We start from the raw sequence: 20,534 nt of genomic DNA on the forward strand, positions 1-20,534 counted from the left end.
TACATGGTTTAATTGGTTCAACGTTCATTTTTAAACAGATTCAGGTAAAACCCGTTACAGCATGATGCTCACGGTCCAAAGAATATCACTGCAGCATAAATGGGATTGCATTAGAAAACATTTTGCAAAACTTCCCCATAGAAAATGTGCATTAAGCTTTGAATGTCATCAGTTTTGTTTGCCAGTTTTCATCAGTCATCAAATATACTTCAGGTTTGAATTGTATTCATGCCAGTATGGCAGAAACAGTGCACAGTGAAGTTATGGCAACATTAAATGCAATGCTGGGTTTAAAAATCTGCTAGGGATACAAATAATTGGCTTTTTCAAGAGCATGTATTTAGGGTGTTAAAAAGAGAGGTCACCTTATATAAAGAAAATTGAGCTATCGCGTTATAAGCAGAATTGCGTTATAACAGGTTTTACCTGTATAATTATTAATTTCTTGTTCCTTCTACTACTGTCTTGTATCAATTGCTTGAGTTCATATCATGATTTTATTTGTGCATCATTGACATTGAATGACTTCTAGTGTGCAGAGTCATACAAAACTTGTACCCATGGTTAATAGAAAGCTGTGCTTGGGGTAGTATATGAGAAATTAAGATTGCTCAGTGGGAAACAAAATTTTTATTTGTTCTGATGTACTTAGCAAAATGATTAATTTCAAATTGGGAGAAAAGACAGAAGACACCGGTAAAGCAGTTGAGTATGAATGCTATCTTTAGACTATACTAAATTTATACTATCCTGTTGGGTTCTTTTCATGGTAGTATGACCAAAAGGGATTTTAGTGTAGGGGAAAAAGTAAAGATGTGCAAGTCAGAATAGTCTGGAAGTAACACAATATTTACTAGTATCAGGTTTCTGTATAACAAGAAATTTTGGTAGGGGGGATGAGAATTTGGAAAACATATCAATATCTGGGATTTCAAGACAAATCTGATTAACTGGGTCATATGTAAAGCAGGTTCTGCAAATTTAGATATGGTTTGGTTTGCCAATCTTGTATGAAAGGGAAGTGGGCATTGGTGAGTGCATAGCTGCCAACCCTCACAATTTTGGTGTGAATTTCACGACTTTTTCAGCGATTCATGGATTCACGCCACAAGCAAAGAATTCTCCAGTTCTCAATTATTTTAGATCTTTAATAAAATAACCAATTTCCTGTTAAGCGATAGTCGTGATATTGGCCGTTGCTGAAACAGGCCAGTTCTGCTGGTTGCGATATTAGAACTACAGCCGAGTGGTACAGTTGGCCTGGTAGCAAGCATTTTAGCCTATTTTAATCTATATGTATAAGAGTAATTTTACAAATGCTTTTGAGAAAAACTGTGGCCTAACTGGCATTTTGCTCAGCGCATGCGTCACCATCGCCTGTAAGGGCATGTAAGATCTTGAATGTTTAATTTGGAATATACTAAAAATTGGCCATGCATTCTGCCATTAAACATTGATATACATCATGCTTTTTGCACACAGTGTGCCAACAATTTTAGTATTGGGCATGGTGGCTGAGATGATGCGAGGAAGCACATTGGTTTCAAAAAACACGTAGAAGTTGGGAAAATTAAGAATTTGCAGATTTCAGCTGTGGAATATTTTAAGCCATTGACGGAAGACCTGCAAGCTATCAATGCAGAGGCATTATTTGTGAGTTTTCTTGTTGAACACAATCTAGCTTTATCAGCTGGACACCATGATGAACATTTGTTTTGACAAATGTTCCCGGACTCGAAGATCGCTTCCAAATTTTCCTGTGGAAGAACCAAAAGTGCTGCAGCTCCTGTGCATTCTTCACAGCAAAAGAGATAGTGGGGAAAAATAAGACAGTCTGACAGACTTTAGGACCTCCTTAGGTGCAGAAAATTTGTCAGCAATTTTTAGTCACCAAGATCAACCAGCAGGCAAGAAGTCTGAATTGTTTTGAAAACAAATTTATGATCAAGCAGTTGAGGAAGTTCAAGTCTGCCACAATATCAGGTCTTGATAAATAATCACAAGAACAAGTGAAGTTTATGAATACCATAATAAATAGAAATGCAGATATGTAGTGTTTTAGTTTTATATTGCGATCTTGATATATGAGAGAGAGAGGGAGGGAGAGAGAGACAGAGAGAAAATAAAGATATGAATGGATGCAGGTACAGACAGGGACAGGACACTGAGTTTGGAGATGCAAGATTTGAGATGTGAAAAATTTCATAAAGGGACTTATTAGAGGATATGATAGAGACAATGAAAGAGTGAGATTGTTCAAACTGACAACTATAGCAAGAAACCATGTAGCTGTACTGTACTGCGGTCCCCTCTCTTGAAACTAAGATGAGAACCCAATGGGTCAGAGTAGTTTTGACCAATAAATTGACACTATGCTATTCTTTGGACCAGTGACTCACTGCTGCTGTTTTGTTGTTCTTTTAATGGTAGCATGGACATGATGGTGATGAGGCTATTTCAGAATTCACCTGTAAGTGTTTGGACTGTTTCTGCTTATTCACTACAACGATCATCCAGATTTAGGTTTTATTTTTTTTCATTGAAGTTATTCTTCAGAGCAACAAGTAAAAATGAAAAGTACATATTTGTTGACATTGCAGATGATTATTTATTACTTTTATGTTAGTGAACTAGTATTAATTTTGTTAGTGAATTGGTTTTCATTGTTGGAATTTACATCATTACTGTAAAAAATAAATTTGCTACATTTAGTCATTTTAATCACATGTTAAGGGGGTGGGGGTGATGATTTTGTGGTTAAAATTCTTATTGATAGGTTGGTGGAAATTAGAGTTTAGGTAAGTCAAATAGCAAGTGCATCTGGAATGTTTTGTATGCTAGTAAACACAGATGCTGTTGATAAGATAGAAAAGTGATCCCCAGAATAGTTGAAGCCTTTGTTTGATAGACAAGGTCTAAAAATGCTCTTGTCAGAATGTGCACAGGGTCTGACATCTATACTATCATATGTGACATCAGTTGGTAAATACATTTGTTTAATGTATGCAAGTTATGCTGCTGTAACTGATATAGCACAGTGGTGTTTTTGAAATATAGCTCAACTTCATTCTGGTGTTTACTCTGCCTTTCAGTTACATATTATCATGTGCTGTACCATAGGAGATTTGGGGGATAAATAAATTACATATATGGTGATGAAAGCTGACGTTTGTTTGAACAGCACATCAACACATGGCTGGTTACATAGTTTGATGCAACTGAGGGCCTTACTCACAGATGTACTTGGTGGTTAACCCTGGCTTAGTCTAGGCAGAATTCAGGCCTGCATAGTTTTCTGGGTCTAATCATATCTGAGAATTTATGGTGGAAAATTCCTGACTTCCTTTGATGGAATATTTTGAGACTGAAAATTAATCATTATGTCCTTAAGGCAATTCATTCTGCATGCACCTTTGATCTTGGGATCAAAGACATACGGAAAATTTAGATTGAGGTTTCAGTTTAAATTTTTCATTTACTTATATTTACTAAAACCCTATATGGATTTTGTTCATTCTCTAGATTGATCATTATGAAGCTAAAATTAATCATTTAGTGACATGCTCACTATTTACTGTTTTTGGTTAAGGTCACATTTTACTGCAATGCTTTGATTGTGGACTAGACATGTATACACAGTTTTTTAGTCATTCTAAGACCCAGTGAAAAAGTATGCTTCAAAGGAAGCAATATGACCAATTGGCCCAGTACCAGTGGAATTGGCCCACTGCATCAGGTTCAAGTAAAAACACATTTTTTGTAGAACAATCAAAACAAATTTCAGTTCCAATTTAAATCGTAAAATTTTTTCAATAGCAAATGACCTGGACAGTAATGACTTACAATTTATATCTTTTTCACCTTTCCAGGTTCTGTCTGCATTGGATATTCTGCAACCACCTCACATAGACTACTTCCAAGAAGTGTATCCTTTGTTTACGATTCTTTTGTGTCTCAGTTTATTTTGGTTGGTGAATTCATCAACTTAAATTAAGTAGGTCACCAGGCTACATCGGCTGGTGAATATATTTACCAGTATTAGAAGACATATTTTTAGCTTTGCTGACCAGAAGAGCATATGGGATGGTCTGTTGTCATTGGTCATCTGGTGTCCATCCATTAGCACAAGTCTGTTGGTGTTACTCCCTTCAAAAACTTATTAGGCTATGCATGAAACATTACACACACATGCATCCCACTGCTCTAGTGGTTAGTATGGCTGCCTTGGGTGCCGCATGTTCGAACCCCAGCCAAGTCATACCCCAAAAAATGGCACTGACAGCTGCCTTGCTAGGTGCTCAGCATCAAGAGGTTAGTGTTAGGACTGGTCAGCCTAGTGTCAAGTTTATGTAACTTGTTGGGGACATCATGCTACATCTCTGTGGCACTGCACACATTGTAGTGATATGACTGGAAAATTGTTAAAGCTTTGTTTGAAGTCTGAATCTCACGCACACACACCCACACACACACGCATCTCATGGTCTAATTGGTCCTAAATGGATGGTGCTGCTTGGACATCCAATATGATTACCATGGAAGCCATCTTGAAAATCTTGTTATTGTTACATGGATGGTAATATCAACATATTTCCACTAACAGTCATTTATGATGCATTGTTCATGCTAAATGAAAATTGTGCTTTAAATTATGACCACTACAGTGGCCATCTTTATGATCTTGTTGTTGCCACTCCTCCTACATTGGCAAATATAAATCATGCCAAACCGATTTCCATCATGGTCGCATCTTGAAGATATTGTTATTGCTGCTTCACCTGATCAATTTGCAGTTCATACTAAAAGACATCCTATGATATCTGATTGATCTTAAGCAATAATATTTCCAATGTGAGATTTTATATGGCACTGTATCACTAACGTTACATGGATGTTCATATCAACATTGGGTCTTAAAATGGTGCCAGTCTGATGTGCAATATGGCCACCTCAGCAACCATCTTTAACATTTTATTACTGCAACTTGTGATCAGAAAGTCTTTGGTTTCCTTCCTCTAAATTGGTGGTAATATGAACATGGGGTTTTCACCAAAAGTCTTGTGATACCTAAAATGAAAATCATGCCAGACATACATCCAATATGGTTGCTACAATATCTGTCTTAACTTAAAATTTGTTTTCACTGAAGAATATGAGAGAGGGCCTTAACACCTGACAGTTGAAACGGAAGAAATGGTCTAATCGTGAATTGTTTGAACTTATTTTTGTTGAGTATTTTATCAGTCCCTTCAAGGAATTTTGTATCCACACTGCACTCTGGTGAATGAAGTAGATAATGCATTTGTACTCTTGTAAATAGATACCACACATATACATAAGTAAATTTAGTAGATACCAGCCTTGTACAAGTTCTAAAATACGTAGTATCAGACTTGTGCACAGGTAAATTATGTAGACATCATACTTGTACATGGGTAGATAAAGTAGATCTTACAACTGTAGTACTGAAGAAAGAAAATGTATACAATAATTTCCTCTTGGTAAAGAATAGTAGTTAAGCTTCATGATTGATGTATGATTTGTTACAATCTTCTGAATGTCTAGAGATTTTTCAGAGGTGAGTTGACAGCTTTTTACTCTATGTCTAACCCAATAAATTTGACAATAGCATATGATACTGTAAATTCATTTATTTGAGTAGTATTAATTTTATTGTTTAGTTTTTTAAAAATAAAATGAACATTGTGTCAGTGCCTAAATTCATGGGTTCTGCTTTTACCAAAGGATCGTTATTAAAATTTTGGTTTTCTAGCAATCATAAAAGTCGCACATATTGATACCCTTTGAAAATAGTGAATGTACTGTATTTGATTCTTTCTCATAAAAGATACATCTAAGCCACTACATTTGAAGGGTCCAGAAAAGGACCCCTGTCCAAAATAATGTGGATCATTGTTGTGGACTTTGGGACCAATTTGTATTCCCAAATGGGTGACAAAACAATCCCTAGGTTCATGATTTGACCCTTTGATGTCTAACAGATGTACAGAAAAATGTCTAGATTTTGAATTTAAGAATTTTCATTACTTTCTATCTGAAACAAGGAAACTTTTCCTGGTATGGATAAATATTTTGAGCACCACACAAGACAAGAATTTACAGAAGTTGAGTATTTTTTTTATATATAAAAAAGGTCCAGATTGGTGAGACCCCAGATATAAGCATAGGGACTGGTCATGAAACCTTTCTGTTTGGGGAAATAGATTATGATAGAAATTGTGAAAGTACAAAATGCAGTCACAAAAAACATTTCCGTTGTTCCTCTGAATTTCTGATAACTTGTGTGACAAAGCTATTTGTCAAATTAACTGTTTTGTGAAAAGTTTAAATTTTATAAGGTGCAGTGAAGTTCAGGATGAACTTGAATGATAAAAATGTTCTTATGACACCTTATGACATGCTATATTTTTATCGCTAACTTGTGCCCTTTCATTGACAGCTTAATGGAACCATCAGTCTTAAGATGAAAAATTCAGATTTCTTTGCACATGTAATCAGCTAACTGATTTGCTAACTGCATTTACATCACAGAAACAATTATTTGTTTAATTCAAGGATTTATATGGCACAGTAAACCATGATTAGAGTTTCAGATAAAGGTATCTGAATTAAGTAGTGTTCATGTTGGTCCCCCAAAAATTGGCATTTCAAGGACTTTGTTCAGTTTAGTGTTGGACATAGCAGTTTAGTGTTGGACATAGCCCATGTCAAGTTGCAGTGTTTATTGGTTTTTTATACCCCATACATGGAGATCCCCCATCTGTCCTATGCTTTGTTGTTAATTGCTGGTATTGCTCCATACATAGCCCTCCCCCTCAGTGTATGCTTTGTTATATAACATGCATTCATCTGTGACATGGCCACATACTGGCTCTCAGTGTTTGGTCTTAGTTTTTATTCTCATCAGTACTTGCAACAAACAAGCTAAACTGACTAATTTAACTTTCAGTGACCTATTTCTTACAGATCATTATTAATGTTCTTGCAAAGTGATGATTAAGTTAGTATGGGGATGTTTTAATCTCATATGTTATTTATATTGGCAGGTAGTAGAATTATTAGTATATATGTTCTTCTTCCCCAACATCAAAGTAAATCTAATTCTGTATTGCCTACAACTAGTTTTCCAGACAAAATGTTTGTCTCTAATGGAAGCAGATCATGTGTAATTTACAATAGTTTATTGAGCCTGTGGGATAAATAACAAATTGCTACCATTATTTCCTATACTGTCACCATTTTCCCTACTTTTGCATGTATCACTGAATACCACTATTGCCAAATTTAATTGTATTATGTTTCAAAAGTCTTCAGTCTTCAGTCTGTAGCTTTGCACTAAACAGACCCATTCTGACAATAGCTGTTGTGACATCAACATGTATTACTGTATGAATTATTCAGATGTTTTGGTTTTATTGGTTTGACTGCAAGTTCACATGTAGATCCATTTGCAAAACATCAATACAAGTCTTGTCATTATCTGCAGTTGCCAGGACATGCTGTAAGAACAGTGTAACATCATACACTATATCAGCTGTGGGGACTATTGTGGTCAGATATCAGGTTTTTAGCTGTATGTGCTGAAACAGACAAACCCTTCCTATTTTGAATTCACAAGTTACTTTGAATTCTTGCTTGGCTGCTGCAGACTGGGCAAATAGCTGACTCATCAGTTTGACAGCTGGCCCACTGGCCTGAATGCTGTCTGGCAATGATTTGTGTTTATGTTCTGTATATAGATGATATAGTACATGTGTCGATTTCAGACAAGTATTCAGATTTAATAGTTAGGATAGATCATGTCTACAAATTGAAACTGTCGGTGACACTTTGTTACTGAACTAAAGTTTTTGAATTTTATCATGTTACTTTAAACTTACCATTTCCAATATAATAAAAAAGAAGCATTCACTCAGCTTTCATGTTTTTATCAAAAACAGTCACAAGCTGATTTACAGGCAGTTTTGATAGCTGAGGTATGTACCTGTGCTGTGAAAGAGAAACACTACCTACTTCTTTGAGTTCTTTCTGTTACACATTTTTTTTTACTGGAAAGTTTAAAGCGAGCTTATAGGAAAAATCAGATTTCTTCCACTTACATATTTGCCCATTGGTGAGCCTTTGATTATTTTAGCTGTACTGCTCTAATTGTGTTGGGGTGCAGTTTTGTACACAGCTTATAAAACATTTTATTTAGAATATTTTTCAGGGTATTAGAATGGCTGACAATTTTCTTTTCTTCGATAATTCTCGATAAGATTAGTAAACAAATTGATACTGTCAACAATAGTTACATTAATATGTATACATGCACTGTTTAGTTATTAAACTATTTAGGGTTTCATCTCTGTAGAACTAGTGCCATGCTTTCTGAGTCCTTGTAACCAACATTCCTATTGACAATTGGACAGTTTCTCCAATGCAAGGTTGCCGGAATATTGCTATTTTCAACAAGGCAAATGTCTCTATGACAACATTAACGCCTTTCTTCTGACTGACCTGTTTTTCTTTCCTGTCAACACTAGAAATTTTTCATACCATTAAGATGATAACAAAGAATTCAGGATCTTGTAAAGAGCCTGATTTATCATTTTGTTTATATGTAACAGTACTAGACAAAATACTTGATATGAGGCCTGCTGTAATTGCCTCTTATCTAAACATGCTTGGATAGAAACTAGAAAGCATGATTCACATAAGTAATCATTGCATGTAGTTCATATCATAATCTGCTGACAAAGTATGTCATAACAGATCTAGGTTTACATTGTTTGCAGAATGTTTTATTAGAGCTTTAGATTTCAAGAAATATGTTTTACTCCCTGTTTGGGAACTGCATATTTTGAAAATTATGGGTTAATCATTACTGTGTAAAGATTGCTAAACAGACCAGACCCATCTTAATCAACAAGGCATTAATTACTAGGGCCATAGAGTATCACATATAGGTGAGTCTAACTGCAAACAATAGAGGTCATGATCTGCCATAGCATAATGTTTCAGCAGATCAGGGTTTATATTGCTTGTTTTACTGATTTCTCCTAACAAACTGCACAGACCCAGATTTACTGTTGTATTATGCAAAGCAGCTCTGGGTCTATACTGTTTGCAATCTTAATTTTCTGAGTGATTTATATATGGTACGTTATAGATTTAATGACCAAGACAGACTTTGGATGTGTTTGATTACATGGACCTTTATGAATGAGTGTGTTCATTTTGGCATTTTTAATATGCCCAGAACATATGTAACGTGTCCTGATAGCATAGTTAATATTTTTTTTAAATGTGTCATAAAACATACACTGTGCATATTACAAGATCAATATTCTTACAACTTTGGACTGAGTGCACTGATTTAAATTGTTTTCTACAATTTTAATGCTTGAAAAATTTGTGTATTTTACGTGCCATACTTCAGGACTAAAATACTGTGTTAGTCCACTGTACCATGACTAGTAAATTTGCTGTCAAGGATATCAATCCTCTGATGACCATTTAAGTTTCAGTTGTTTGCAAGTCAGCCAGGGAAGAGGACTAATGAAGATTCAGCTAAATTAGTCAATTTCTCAGTCTACTAGTACTTCTAACTACAAAGAAATATATGTTAAATTCTAGGCCTGCTTCTAATCTAGAGCTTTAGTTGTTGGATTAGTGTATGCTGTTGGTGCACCATATATTGGAAGAGTACATACACTAACAAACTTATCTGACATTAATCTACACATTGCTGTGGGTGTTGTGACTAGTCTGTTCCTGTAAGCATTAGGTTTGGACAAATCCAACATTCTGTTTTAATCATAGGGTAGGGATTTGATTGTTGGACCATGATTCCAGTAGTATATGTGCAAGATATCCATTATCCAGGAATGTCTGTATGATCTCTGAGTAAAAAATTTATTTTATACCATTCAAAGGAAGATTGTAATATTTTCTCTGTGTGGTTATAATATATTTTCAAGGTCAAGTCCATTCTAAAATTAAGTATTGCAGTGGATGAATCTTGAATGCTTGTTAGGGCAGAATTTTCTGATTCACTAGCATGGAACACACTTGCCACAACTTTTTCTTGATGATTCTTCCTAAAGTTATTCCATTCAAAATTGAGAACAAATTTGGTTTTTCCCAAGTAGCCCAGCTCAGCATTTTTCTCAAATGTGAATTTTATATCTTGTGTGACTTTTGTCATATTTATATTTTGTTGTTCAAATTTTCCTCTCATGTCCAACAAGTGCTTTTAAACGCAGTTTCAGAATATTTTTTTGGCTTGATGCATAGCTGCACTTTTTCGTGATTAAATTGCAGATTGATAACTAATTGGTTGTCAGGTCAAACCCTACCTAAACAAACACAGCTCATTTACAGTGATATTTCACTGGGAGTGATAATTTACATCTGTTGCAGCTGAACTTAGTAGTCTTTTAAGTAATCAAACATGATTTTTCTGTAAATTATTCATTCCGTATATTAGTTAGCACATGACTCTTGTAAAGACTATTCTGATTGGTTAAAGGTTTAACTTCATCCAGTGAATCTTTATGTAATGGAAACTGTTGGCAATGGAAACAAGAAGAATGCTAGCAAACCATGGCATCCTGAGTTCTTGAGAGAGACCATGACACAAAAAGTTTAGATACAGGTTTAAAAATGTATTGAAATGGGAATGGCAGGAGCAAAAAGTTGATGGAAATTTAGTCAGTTATTAAGAAAACTGAACGCTAGAGAACTGGCATTTTGTGACCTCTGCAAGAAAGATCTGAATTATGGTAACGTGGTTGGAAGAGTTTGGAACAACACCCAGAAGAAAGCTGCATACAGAAAAATTGAAGCTCAGAAGGCATCTGGAAAAAGTGCAATTACTATAAGAAAGATTTCTTGCATGAGAGAACAGATGTAGCCCTCTGTCTGAATATATGCACTGCATTTCGCCAATACAAGCACCAGCTTGAAAGGAAAAAAGATCTCATTGAGAAGGAAAAGAAACAATTGCACATTGAGCCAAAAGTCAGTGGTGACAAAAAGGAAGCCCAAAGAGAACTTTGCCAAAGCTACAAAAGGAGCTCGACTGGCATATCAACAGGTTGTGTCCATTGGAGAAAAAGATAAGTGAATGTATGGGGTTATTTGTATATAGTTGATGTACTTGGGTGTTTATTTTACAGATTTGTAATGAAAAGAGAGAAGTATAATGTATTTGCTGAAAATATTGACAAATTGATGTAACTTAATTACGATGTGAACACTGACATGCACATGAAATAACTTCCAGCATCAATGTTATGGGAGAACAAATTCACGTGACAATAAATATTGTGAAATTGTTGAAGTAAGTTGAACATTTTTTGGTAAGTTTATTAGTTTTTCAAATGATTATTTTGGTTTATTTTATGGTCATAAGTTGAACCAGAAACATTTTTTTTTAAAAGGCACTGCCCGTTGGAGGAGGACCCCCCCCCTTTAAATATTTTTCAGCTTTTTTCATGGAAGACCAAAATCACGTCTGACTGAATGATGTGCTATTGAACAACAGTTAATCAGTGTTTTTGTTCCAAGGAGACCACTTTTTAGAATTAAAAGAAAATGAGTGTGATGAATTTCTTATGTTTAGGAACTAAATTGAAACTTGTTAATTAATGGTTCTTTATTTAGTTGCACCTCATCAGTTAACCTTGTTTAGCAGCTCCACATATTTTTACCTTTATCTACAGAGTTTGTCTTGTATGACTAAATTGCTCAGCATTTCAAAACAGGACAAACATGATTAGAGAGAAGAGCAATGGACTTGGTCCCACAAAGTAGACAATAACATAACTTTAACAGCTCTGATTATTCATTAGTTTGCTCCAGTTTTGATGTTACATGGAAGTTTCTTTAGTTGCATCAATTCTACCTAAGGGTTTGCAATTAAATGAGATTTGCCCTGTAAATGAAGTTTAGGGCAGCTAGCAGAGTTGTCAATTATGGAACTAAAACTAATCTATTGTCCTGACTGGTTTGCAGCAGAATGGTTTTTCAAGCTGTGCTAATTTACCCTAAGCAGCTGTGCAGGCCCCATTAGAGACAGAACTGACCAGTAACTTTATTTAGCACAGACCTGACCCTGCATTGACCTTATCCTGGGGTTACTGACACTAAAACAGTCTTTGTTGACATTTACTGGCTTGTTGCTCTTAAAAATGGTAAAATGGAGAACAGCCTTTCTTACAATTTAATTCACACTTGAATCTGTAGCAGCTAAAAAGAGTTAACAATTGTTCAGCTTTTATCGGGGTCACCATAACAGTGAATCATTCAAGAAATGGCATACTGTTTTTAGCAAATTCTCAGCTGAAGTATGACTGATATATTTGGAAATGGGACAAATTTTATTTGGTGGCAGCCAACTTTCAGACCTACTACTGCTTTCTGAAGATTTTGTATCTTGAAGTCGCAGATGTCTGCTTGTGTAACATGTTTTCAGGATTGATAAATCGATGTAAGAAAGTAAATCCATAAAAGAAAGAAAAATGAAGAATACATACTTTGGCAATAAATCCATTTTAACTATCAACTAGAGAAATGCAAGAATAATGAAAATGATTTTTGTGAGTAACGTGTGATGAGTGTAGTTGTAAATGATTCACCTGTCCCAGTTTAATTAAATTCAAAAAAATTTCTTCTCGGATTGAGATTGACGACTCTATGTAACTCATTTACGATAATACTTAAGACAATTTCAATATTTTTGTCAGAGTAGAAAGAGGTAACAATGCAAAATCACATTAATTTTAAAATATAGCAAATTGTAAACTTTTTTTAAAGACTTGAGGAATGCTCAATATTTTTTTGGAGAAATAGCAATCATAACTTTAAGAAAAAGATTGTGACTTGTATTTTGAAAATGCCATGATTACATAAAACTAGTCAGCAAAAAGGATATTAAACAATCTCAATTTGATGAAGAAATGTTATGATGTTGAGTAATGGGGGGGGGGGAGATTCACTTACTATGACCCTTTCTAGTCGGTCATGGTTCATATTTTTCAGGGCAGTGTTTGGCAAATAAAGGAGGGAATTGCTCTGCTCATGTTCTTTTCTTAGCCTTTCTCCATTATAATTAGGATATTCAGTGATGTTTTTGTGTGCAGATGTGTAAATGGTGTGGTTGCATCTTTAAAATATATATCTGGTATGTTTGGAATTACATACATCATCTTGTAATTTGACTTGACTTATAGACAGGTGTATATGGTAACTGTAGTCAACCAGACTGGTCCATTACCTAGATTCAAAGCCATACCTTTTAGGTCACAGGTCCAGCATGCTACTGCACCTGAGCCATTGTGGCAGTTCTAATTGTAACCTGTTGATAATCTGTGCCTTTTAAATGGCAAAGGCAGTGTCATCAGGGCTGGAAAAATCATGAAGCTCATGCACCAGGATTTGTGTATTTTTATTTGATATGGCTTTTCTTAAGTGATAATGACAATCTGTTGGTAAGTTGAAAAAATAGTAATAGTCATACAGAATCAATGGAAAGAAGACATGATGCTCATGGTGTATCCAAACAATGACAGATTGCTACTGAGTCTGCATATCATGGTGTATCCAAACAATGACAGATTGCTACTGAGTCTGCATATCATGGGAAAAAATAAGACAGACTGGCATTTTTCAGCATTGTGACTGCAGGACAAGGTCAGAATTGTCCTGGGCATGTGATGTAGCATTTGTACCTTGCACAGAATTTAAACCATGTATTCAAGAATTTTCTTAATTTGTTAATAATTTCTTTAAAAGATGCTAGATAACGGATACTTTGTTTAGAACAAGGTCATAATTTTCTTGGACAAATATTGTTATATAACTTGAGCATAATTTTAAATAAATACAAAAGAAAATTTTATAAATTTTGGATGCAGTTTCATTTCAAATGTTAAGTACTGATATATTGAGGGCGGGACATGGTCAGAATTTTCCTGCACAGTTAATAATGTAATATAGTGTTTATTTTAAATGTGTAAATTTCGTTAAGCAAAAATGCCAATTCCTATCAGCAAGTTAAAATATAGACATTCAAGTTTGTGAGTGGGGTGGGGATTTCTCAGATTTCATTCATAGCAAGAAAGTTATATGGTATTAAAATATGCATGTTAATCATGAAAACTTTATGACTTTACAGTATGTTGTAGCTCAAATATTTTAATGCTGGGTATTGCAGAAGAAGCTGATACTGATGTAGTTGGAATATTAAAGTCTGAAATTTGCTGTAGTGCCTATGCATGTAAGGGTGAACTTGGTGATTACATTAAGTTATGGCTCACTTGGCTAGAATATGAGTCTCATGCTTGACCTATTATAAGTTATATAAGCTGTACTTGTCCACAGGTTAGATTGTGCCCTACAGCACTTTTCTGACATTTTCACCTGGGTAGTAGGACACAGTATTGCCCTTTACCTTGTATCAATAGATGAAATTGATAACATGGTCAATTGGTCAGAATTGTCCAGTTCTTTGTAGGCAGTATGAAGTAAACAAGTTTTATTTCTGAAAATACAACTACACAGCTGGCTAATAATACTGGTCATATGAAATATGTGTGTGTGATCTGGATTTTTAACATAGCTTTAACAATTTTTCAGTCATATTGCTATGATGTCTGCAGTGACAGTTTATAGTGATGTCGAGCAATGTTGCATCATGCCGCAGACATGTAGCATGATGTCCCACCCAGTCACATTATCACATTAACCCCTAGCGATGACTTTATGGGGCAGGAGGTAGTAGCCTACTGCCGAGCTCTGTAGCGCCATGGTCATGCATGATACACTAAAGTGGATGGTATTATAGAAAGGTAGACAGATGTAGCTCTACAATGATACCAAATAATCTGGAATATCTACTTGCACTACAAAATACAGCTAGAAAAACCTCATTTTTTGGACCCGACTTTTTTTAACGCAAAATTCGCCTGTGGTCGGAATCCCGTTTTATGTTCGGATTTGAGACTTTTTGGTCTCACATCTAAGGCAAACCGGTATGAACTGCAAACAGACAGATGAGCCTTTGCAAAAAGTATGGTCAGATGGTCATTTGGAATAAAGAGTGGTCTCCATACAAAAATAATGGCTCTGTTTAGCAGAAAAAAGAAAAAAAAGTCCAACTTTTACCCTTCTGCTCATATGCGAGTCAAATAGCCAACGAAAAACGATGTTTCTAACACAACTAGGCAGTATGTTATTGAAAGATGACCATTGATTTGGTGTTTTTGAGTCTATTCAGAAATAGCTTTCAAAATGTGTTTCCTACTCGATTTTCAGGCAAAAATGGCAAAAACCTCCAGGGGTTAATGTGTTATCCTGACACCAGGCCGAACAGTCCTAAAACTAACCTCTTCATGCTGAACGCCAAGCGAGGCAGCTGTTAGTACCATTTTTGTAAGTCTTTGGTAAGACTTGGCCGGGGATCAAACCCACGACCTACCGTATCTGATGGAGGACGCTCTAACCACTAGGCCATATGAAATAGCATTTGACTGTTATAGCAAGTCAAACTGTATATATCCCTCAGTGTGAGGGTTGTTATGGTTGGAATGGAGTACTCCCATTATTTTATTTAAACTATTTTAGAAGTCCCACCCAGGCTCGATTTTGGTTGGAAGTTAAATTAGTGAAAGATAGATGTAAAGCTCCTAGCCCCAGTCAGCAATGCTGATGGTTAGATGGTTGAATATGCAAAAAGTGTTGAAATTCAATGAATAACAATTCAATAATCCATACTGCATCAGATTTCCAATTACACTCTTTCTGCTCGACCCTTTAGTAGCCTATTGCATCACTTGATTAGCAGTGTGAGATCGATTTCTGCCTGTCCTTGTATTCTACTCATCTGTGTTATTCTCCTTCTTGTCTAACTCCCCGTTTGTCTCCAAATTCCTTCTCCTCTTCAGCTTCTCTGTACTCCTCATCCTCCTCCACTTTCTCCTCCAGACTCCTTTTCCTCTTCCAACTTTTCTCCGCTGACTAGACTAGCATCGCCTTTAACTGTTTTAGCTAGTCTCACTTCTGTCCCCAAGTCTTGAAGACTCAGGACCCTGTGAAAACACCAGGGCAGTACATTATTTTCCCTTAGCCCTCTCATCTCACACTACACACAGCCTGTCATCAGATAACGACTATTAAATTTCTTCGGTCATGCATTCATTCACATTGAGATACCCATATGTTCTTGTATGGTAAAACAAATGCCATATTATAGCACGGTATCACTCACATCAATAAATTCTGTCACATCAATACATATTCCTAATCCTGTTATACTAAACAATATCACAATAATGAGATGCATGTTTTTACTTTACACTCATACAAAGTACACAAACATTAAAATATCTAGGCTCTGATATATGCATACATCCATAGCAACTAATCTTACATACTTAAACCCATTTTCCAAATTTGCAATTTAAGCAAGTGTAAATTCTAACATAATACATTAATAAATGCACTAGTTTACTACGAAGTGACCTAATAGCTAATTACAAAATTCTGACCACAAGCTAACAATCTACATAATTTTCTACATAATACTTAAGCCCATTTCTCAAGTAAGTATGTAAATGAAACACTACAAAGTTAATTCTACATACTAAACGATCCTAGCAATTAAGTCTACATACTACAAATAATTACAATTATGATGCCATAATATTCTTCAAAATCGAGCAAATAACATACTGCAATTTTTGAAGCATTTTCTTTCCTGAGAATAGTTTTACCACCAAATTACGAGTGGCTCTCTCGGAGTAACCCTATATCGCTCAGCAATCTTCCAAGACGAGACTAAATTCATTTACAAGTTCTGAAATTATAATTCACTTCAAATTGTAGTCTTGCCCTCTATTTCAATTTTTGATTGGACATCGCTGTGGACTGATCCAATCAAAATTAGAGGAGAATATCCCTCGCGCTGTCTGTCAGCATGCGTACAGATAAGAACATGCCTCGTTCACCCCACAGGCTTCCCTCTGATTGTAGGACTAAGCTGTAACATATACATGAGAAGTCATGTGATCTAACGCCCTTACTAATTCAATATTCTGGGTCTTCGGCCGGTCATGTAACATTGGGTAAGAGATTAACACTAGCCTGCAGCAGTCTTTAGACATCAAAAATATGGCCACGGTAGTATTCTCAAGACAGTAGATTATATCTTGCTTATACATGACTTTATAGCCATGGACCCATAAAGAGTACTATAATTTGCTGTAAAATAATGCATTATGAATATGTATATCCTATATTTTTTATGCATAGGGAAGAAATATTGGTCTTAAATTTCATTGTAAACTAACTTCTGAATTTTCTGGGTATTATTTCCTTTACCAGACTGCTTAATGGGAAATAGCTAAAGTTTAGTGGTGTATGGTATGAGTAAATGGAGCATATTTTTACCTACTGTTTACAGGACTTTAGCCCACATGTTATAGTAATGTATAGGTCTTACAGAATGAATGTATTGGTAAATAAATGTGATCATTGGTATGTAATATTTGAATTGGGAGTGGTCGTGTACTGAACGCTAGGTCAAATTAACCCAGACTGTCTGTCTGAGTTTTTTTTGTTAATCGTGTGTGGTATCCTATCAGAACATGCAAAGTAGTCATGGAAAATTCTATTATGACTAACTGCACAGACTCAGATTTGCCATTGCATTATGCGACAATAGCTCTGGGTATGTGCAGCTTGCAGTTTGATTTGTCTTTTAAGCGAGTATACATGGTACTAGTTTCCTATGGGTTTTCTATGCCTACTGATGAAAGTGTTAGCTTTTGCACCTGTAGTGCTTGTGTAAAAAAAGCATTGTTGCTAAGCAGGAGGCAGTTGATAATAGGAACTAGATAGGCATCAAGATTTGACTATGTTTACTAGGGGCTTAGCAGACTTCATTGTGACCAGTCGAACTACCCGGTGACAAATGATAAGAGCTGGGGTGGGCAAAAGATGGCCCCCAGGCCAGATCCAACTCATGACCTGGTTTATCCATTAATTTACATAGGGTGTTGGTTTGAAATCGTTTGTCTGGCCCAGTTACTTGAAAGAATGAACCAGATTTGAAGTTATCAGCTGAAGTAAAATTTGTCAAATGTAAGGATTTGTTGTCACCCATATTTTAGTTACAATATCATACCAAACTGATAAAATTCTTATTCATCAGATTTCTAGAAAAAGCTGTGTCCTCACATGTTATGCAAATAAATCAATTTAAATGTGTTATAGGCACTGAAAGTATGCAAAATAGTTCAAAAGAGTTGCATACATAGTTTTCCTTCCATCATCCATAAGCACAGTTGATGTTTTAATAAGTCACATTTTGTGAATAGACTATATGATCTAAGCGTAATCCAGCTTGTCACTAGAGTGCTTGATGCATAACCAACATGGTTTACTATTGCAAGTTTATATTGTACTATGTTTACAAAAAAAACAAACATCAAAATTAACAAGTACAACTGGTGTCAAGTCAGAGAGTAAAATACTGAAGATCATTACATTTGGCATACCAGAACTTTGTATTGTATTGGTCTTTGTTTTATTGTGTATGCTCTTAATGACAAGAATATGCATGTCACTCCCACACAAGTATGGACAGAGAAAAGAATAGACCCTTGTCCCACATGTAAACATACCTTTCAAGTGCATTGCAGGGTGGGTTTGAATCAGGGCTTAAATTATGCTGTTATGATTCATTGGAATGATGAAATGAAAATTAAAACAAAGTTTGAGGTTTTCAGTGATTTTTTAATGGTTGTGTTTTCAGGTGCAAATTAAATTTTCCTGCCACTTGGAATTCATAATAATGTTAGTGAACAAAACAAAATTCAATCTTCCCTGTTTGAAATTTATTAGTCTTTCAGAAATATTGAAAAGTTTTCCTAATCACATTATTTTAAGCAGAGAAAAAAAAATACTGATGAATGGTATTTCATAGAAGTGAAATCAGTTTTAATAAATTTGGTACCAAATTTGATATTGTTACTTGGCCATGGTCAGGGGAAAGATGTATATAACATGTGACCTTGAAAAATTATTAAAATTAGGTTGAATACAATGTGGCTACTGTTTACTGTCAGCCTGCCATACCCCAACCACACCTTTATATCAGTGGCACCCATATGCACAAGATTGTTCAATTGACATTTACAACTTTTTCTTCAGAAAAGGGAACTGCTGTGAGTTAGTATAAAATATTTTTTTATGATTAAAATATTTACAATCTGTACTGTACATTTCTGTTTGAAAGTGTAGTGATGTCACTGAAGACATTTCTTGTTGAATGTGAACGAACAAAGGGTCAGTGACCTTGTCAACCCATTACAGTGCAACCCCGCTATAAAGCGAATTCGGATATAAAGCGGTCATGGCATGGCTCCCGAAATTTTGTATATTCATTTGCACATGAACAGATATTTGCTGTTCAAAGTACATGAAATAGTGAATAAAAAATGTATTATTATTATGGGGAAGAGATCACGTATTAATTCGAATTTAATATGATTGTGGCATGGTTCCTGAAATTTTAAATACATGTATGTGTATATTTCTGGTACTGGGAAAAAAATATTTTTTTTAAAGCCCAGCAAACATGTTGGAGGCTTTCATTTTTGATGTTTATTAAATTGTGAGAATCTTTTGTCAACCAACGCATTGTCTGCTGCTTGGTTGTGTATGCAGTTAAAGAAGAAACACATGTTGGCTATTGTTTGAGCAACGATGCTTTACAGAATTAATTGAAGAAAATCACTAAGATCATGGATCAGTAATGAGTAACATTTCCGATAATGTTTATTTTGGCATAACACTTCAAGAACCTGGTAAAATTATTAAATTTCAGAAGCTACGCCACGATCATATAATATTAAAATTCATACGCACTCTTCCCCAAAATATTTGTTCCCTGCACAAGAAAAATACACGTACATATACAGTGCAACCTTGCTTTAACATGAATTCGGATATAACGCGGTTGTGGTGTGGCCCCCAAAATTTCGCATATTCATTCGCACATGAAAAAATATTATTTTCTTCGAAGTACATTAAATAGTGAATAACAAATTTATTATCATTATGGGGAAGAGATTGCGTATGAATTCAAATTTTTTATGATTGTGTCGTGGTTCCTGAAATTTTAAATACATGTATGTGTATATTTCTCATACCGGGAAATTTTTTTTTTTTTTTTGTACGAGAAATAGTGTGTAAAACGTTTATGATCATTTTGGGGAAGAGTTCGTGTATGAATTTTACCGTAATACGATCATGGCATAGCTTCTGAAATTTAACAATATCACCAGGTTCTTTAAGTGTTATGCCAAAATAAACATTATCGGACATGTTACCAGTAAATAATGTTAGCTTTATTAGCTGGAAATTGAAATGGTATGAAATTGTACATGTGTTCAGCTTTTAAATTTTTTTAATTATAAAAGTGACTCGTGACTATTGGCAGGCCTACTGCACTTAGTTCTCGGGTT

The 20,534-nt window shown here is 35.1% G+C and overlaps 1 protein-coding gene across 2 annotated transcripts in view; it reads left to right on the top strand.

Annotated features, from left to right (window-relative positions):
• The window catches only part of LOC149775912 (serine/threonine-protein kinase NLK-like), an 86,685-nt gene that overhangs the window by 19,545 nt on the left and 46,606 nt on the right, over positions 1-20,534 (top strand). For both annotated transcript variants that reach the window (XM_089943750.1, XM_089943751.1), the window contains exon 3: positions 3,870-3,925. In XM_089943750.1, the coding sequence (XP_089799876.1) occupies positions 3,870-3,925 (56 nt within the window). The remainder of the gene's footprint in view (positions 1-3,869; positions 3,926-20,534) is intronic.

The sequence above is a fragment of the Sinohyriopsis cumingii genome, chromosome 19, assembly GCF_028554795.1.
Source record: "Sinohyriopsis cumingii isolate HCF-2022 chromosome 19, ASM2855479v2, whole genome shotgun sequence".
In the NCBI taxonomy this organism is placed as follows: Eukaryota; Metazoa; Mollusca; class Bivalvia; order Unionida; family Unionidae; genus Sinohyriopsis; species Sinohyriopsis cumingii.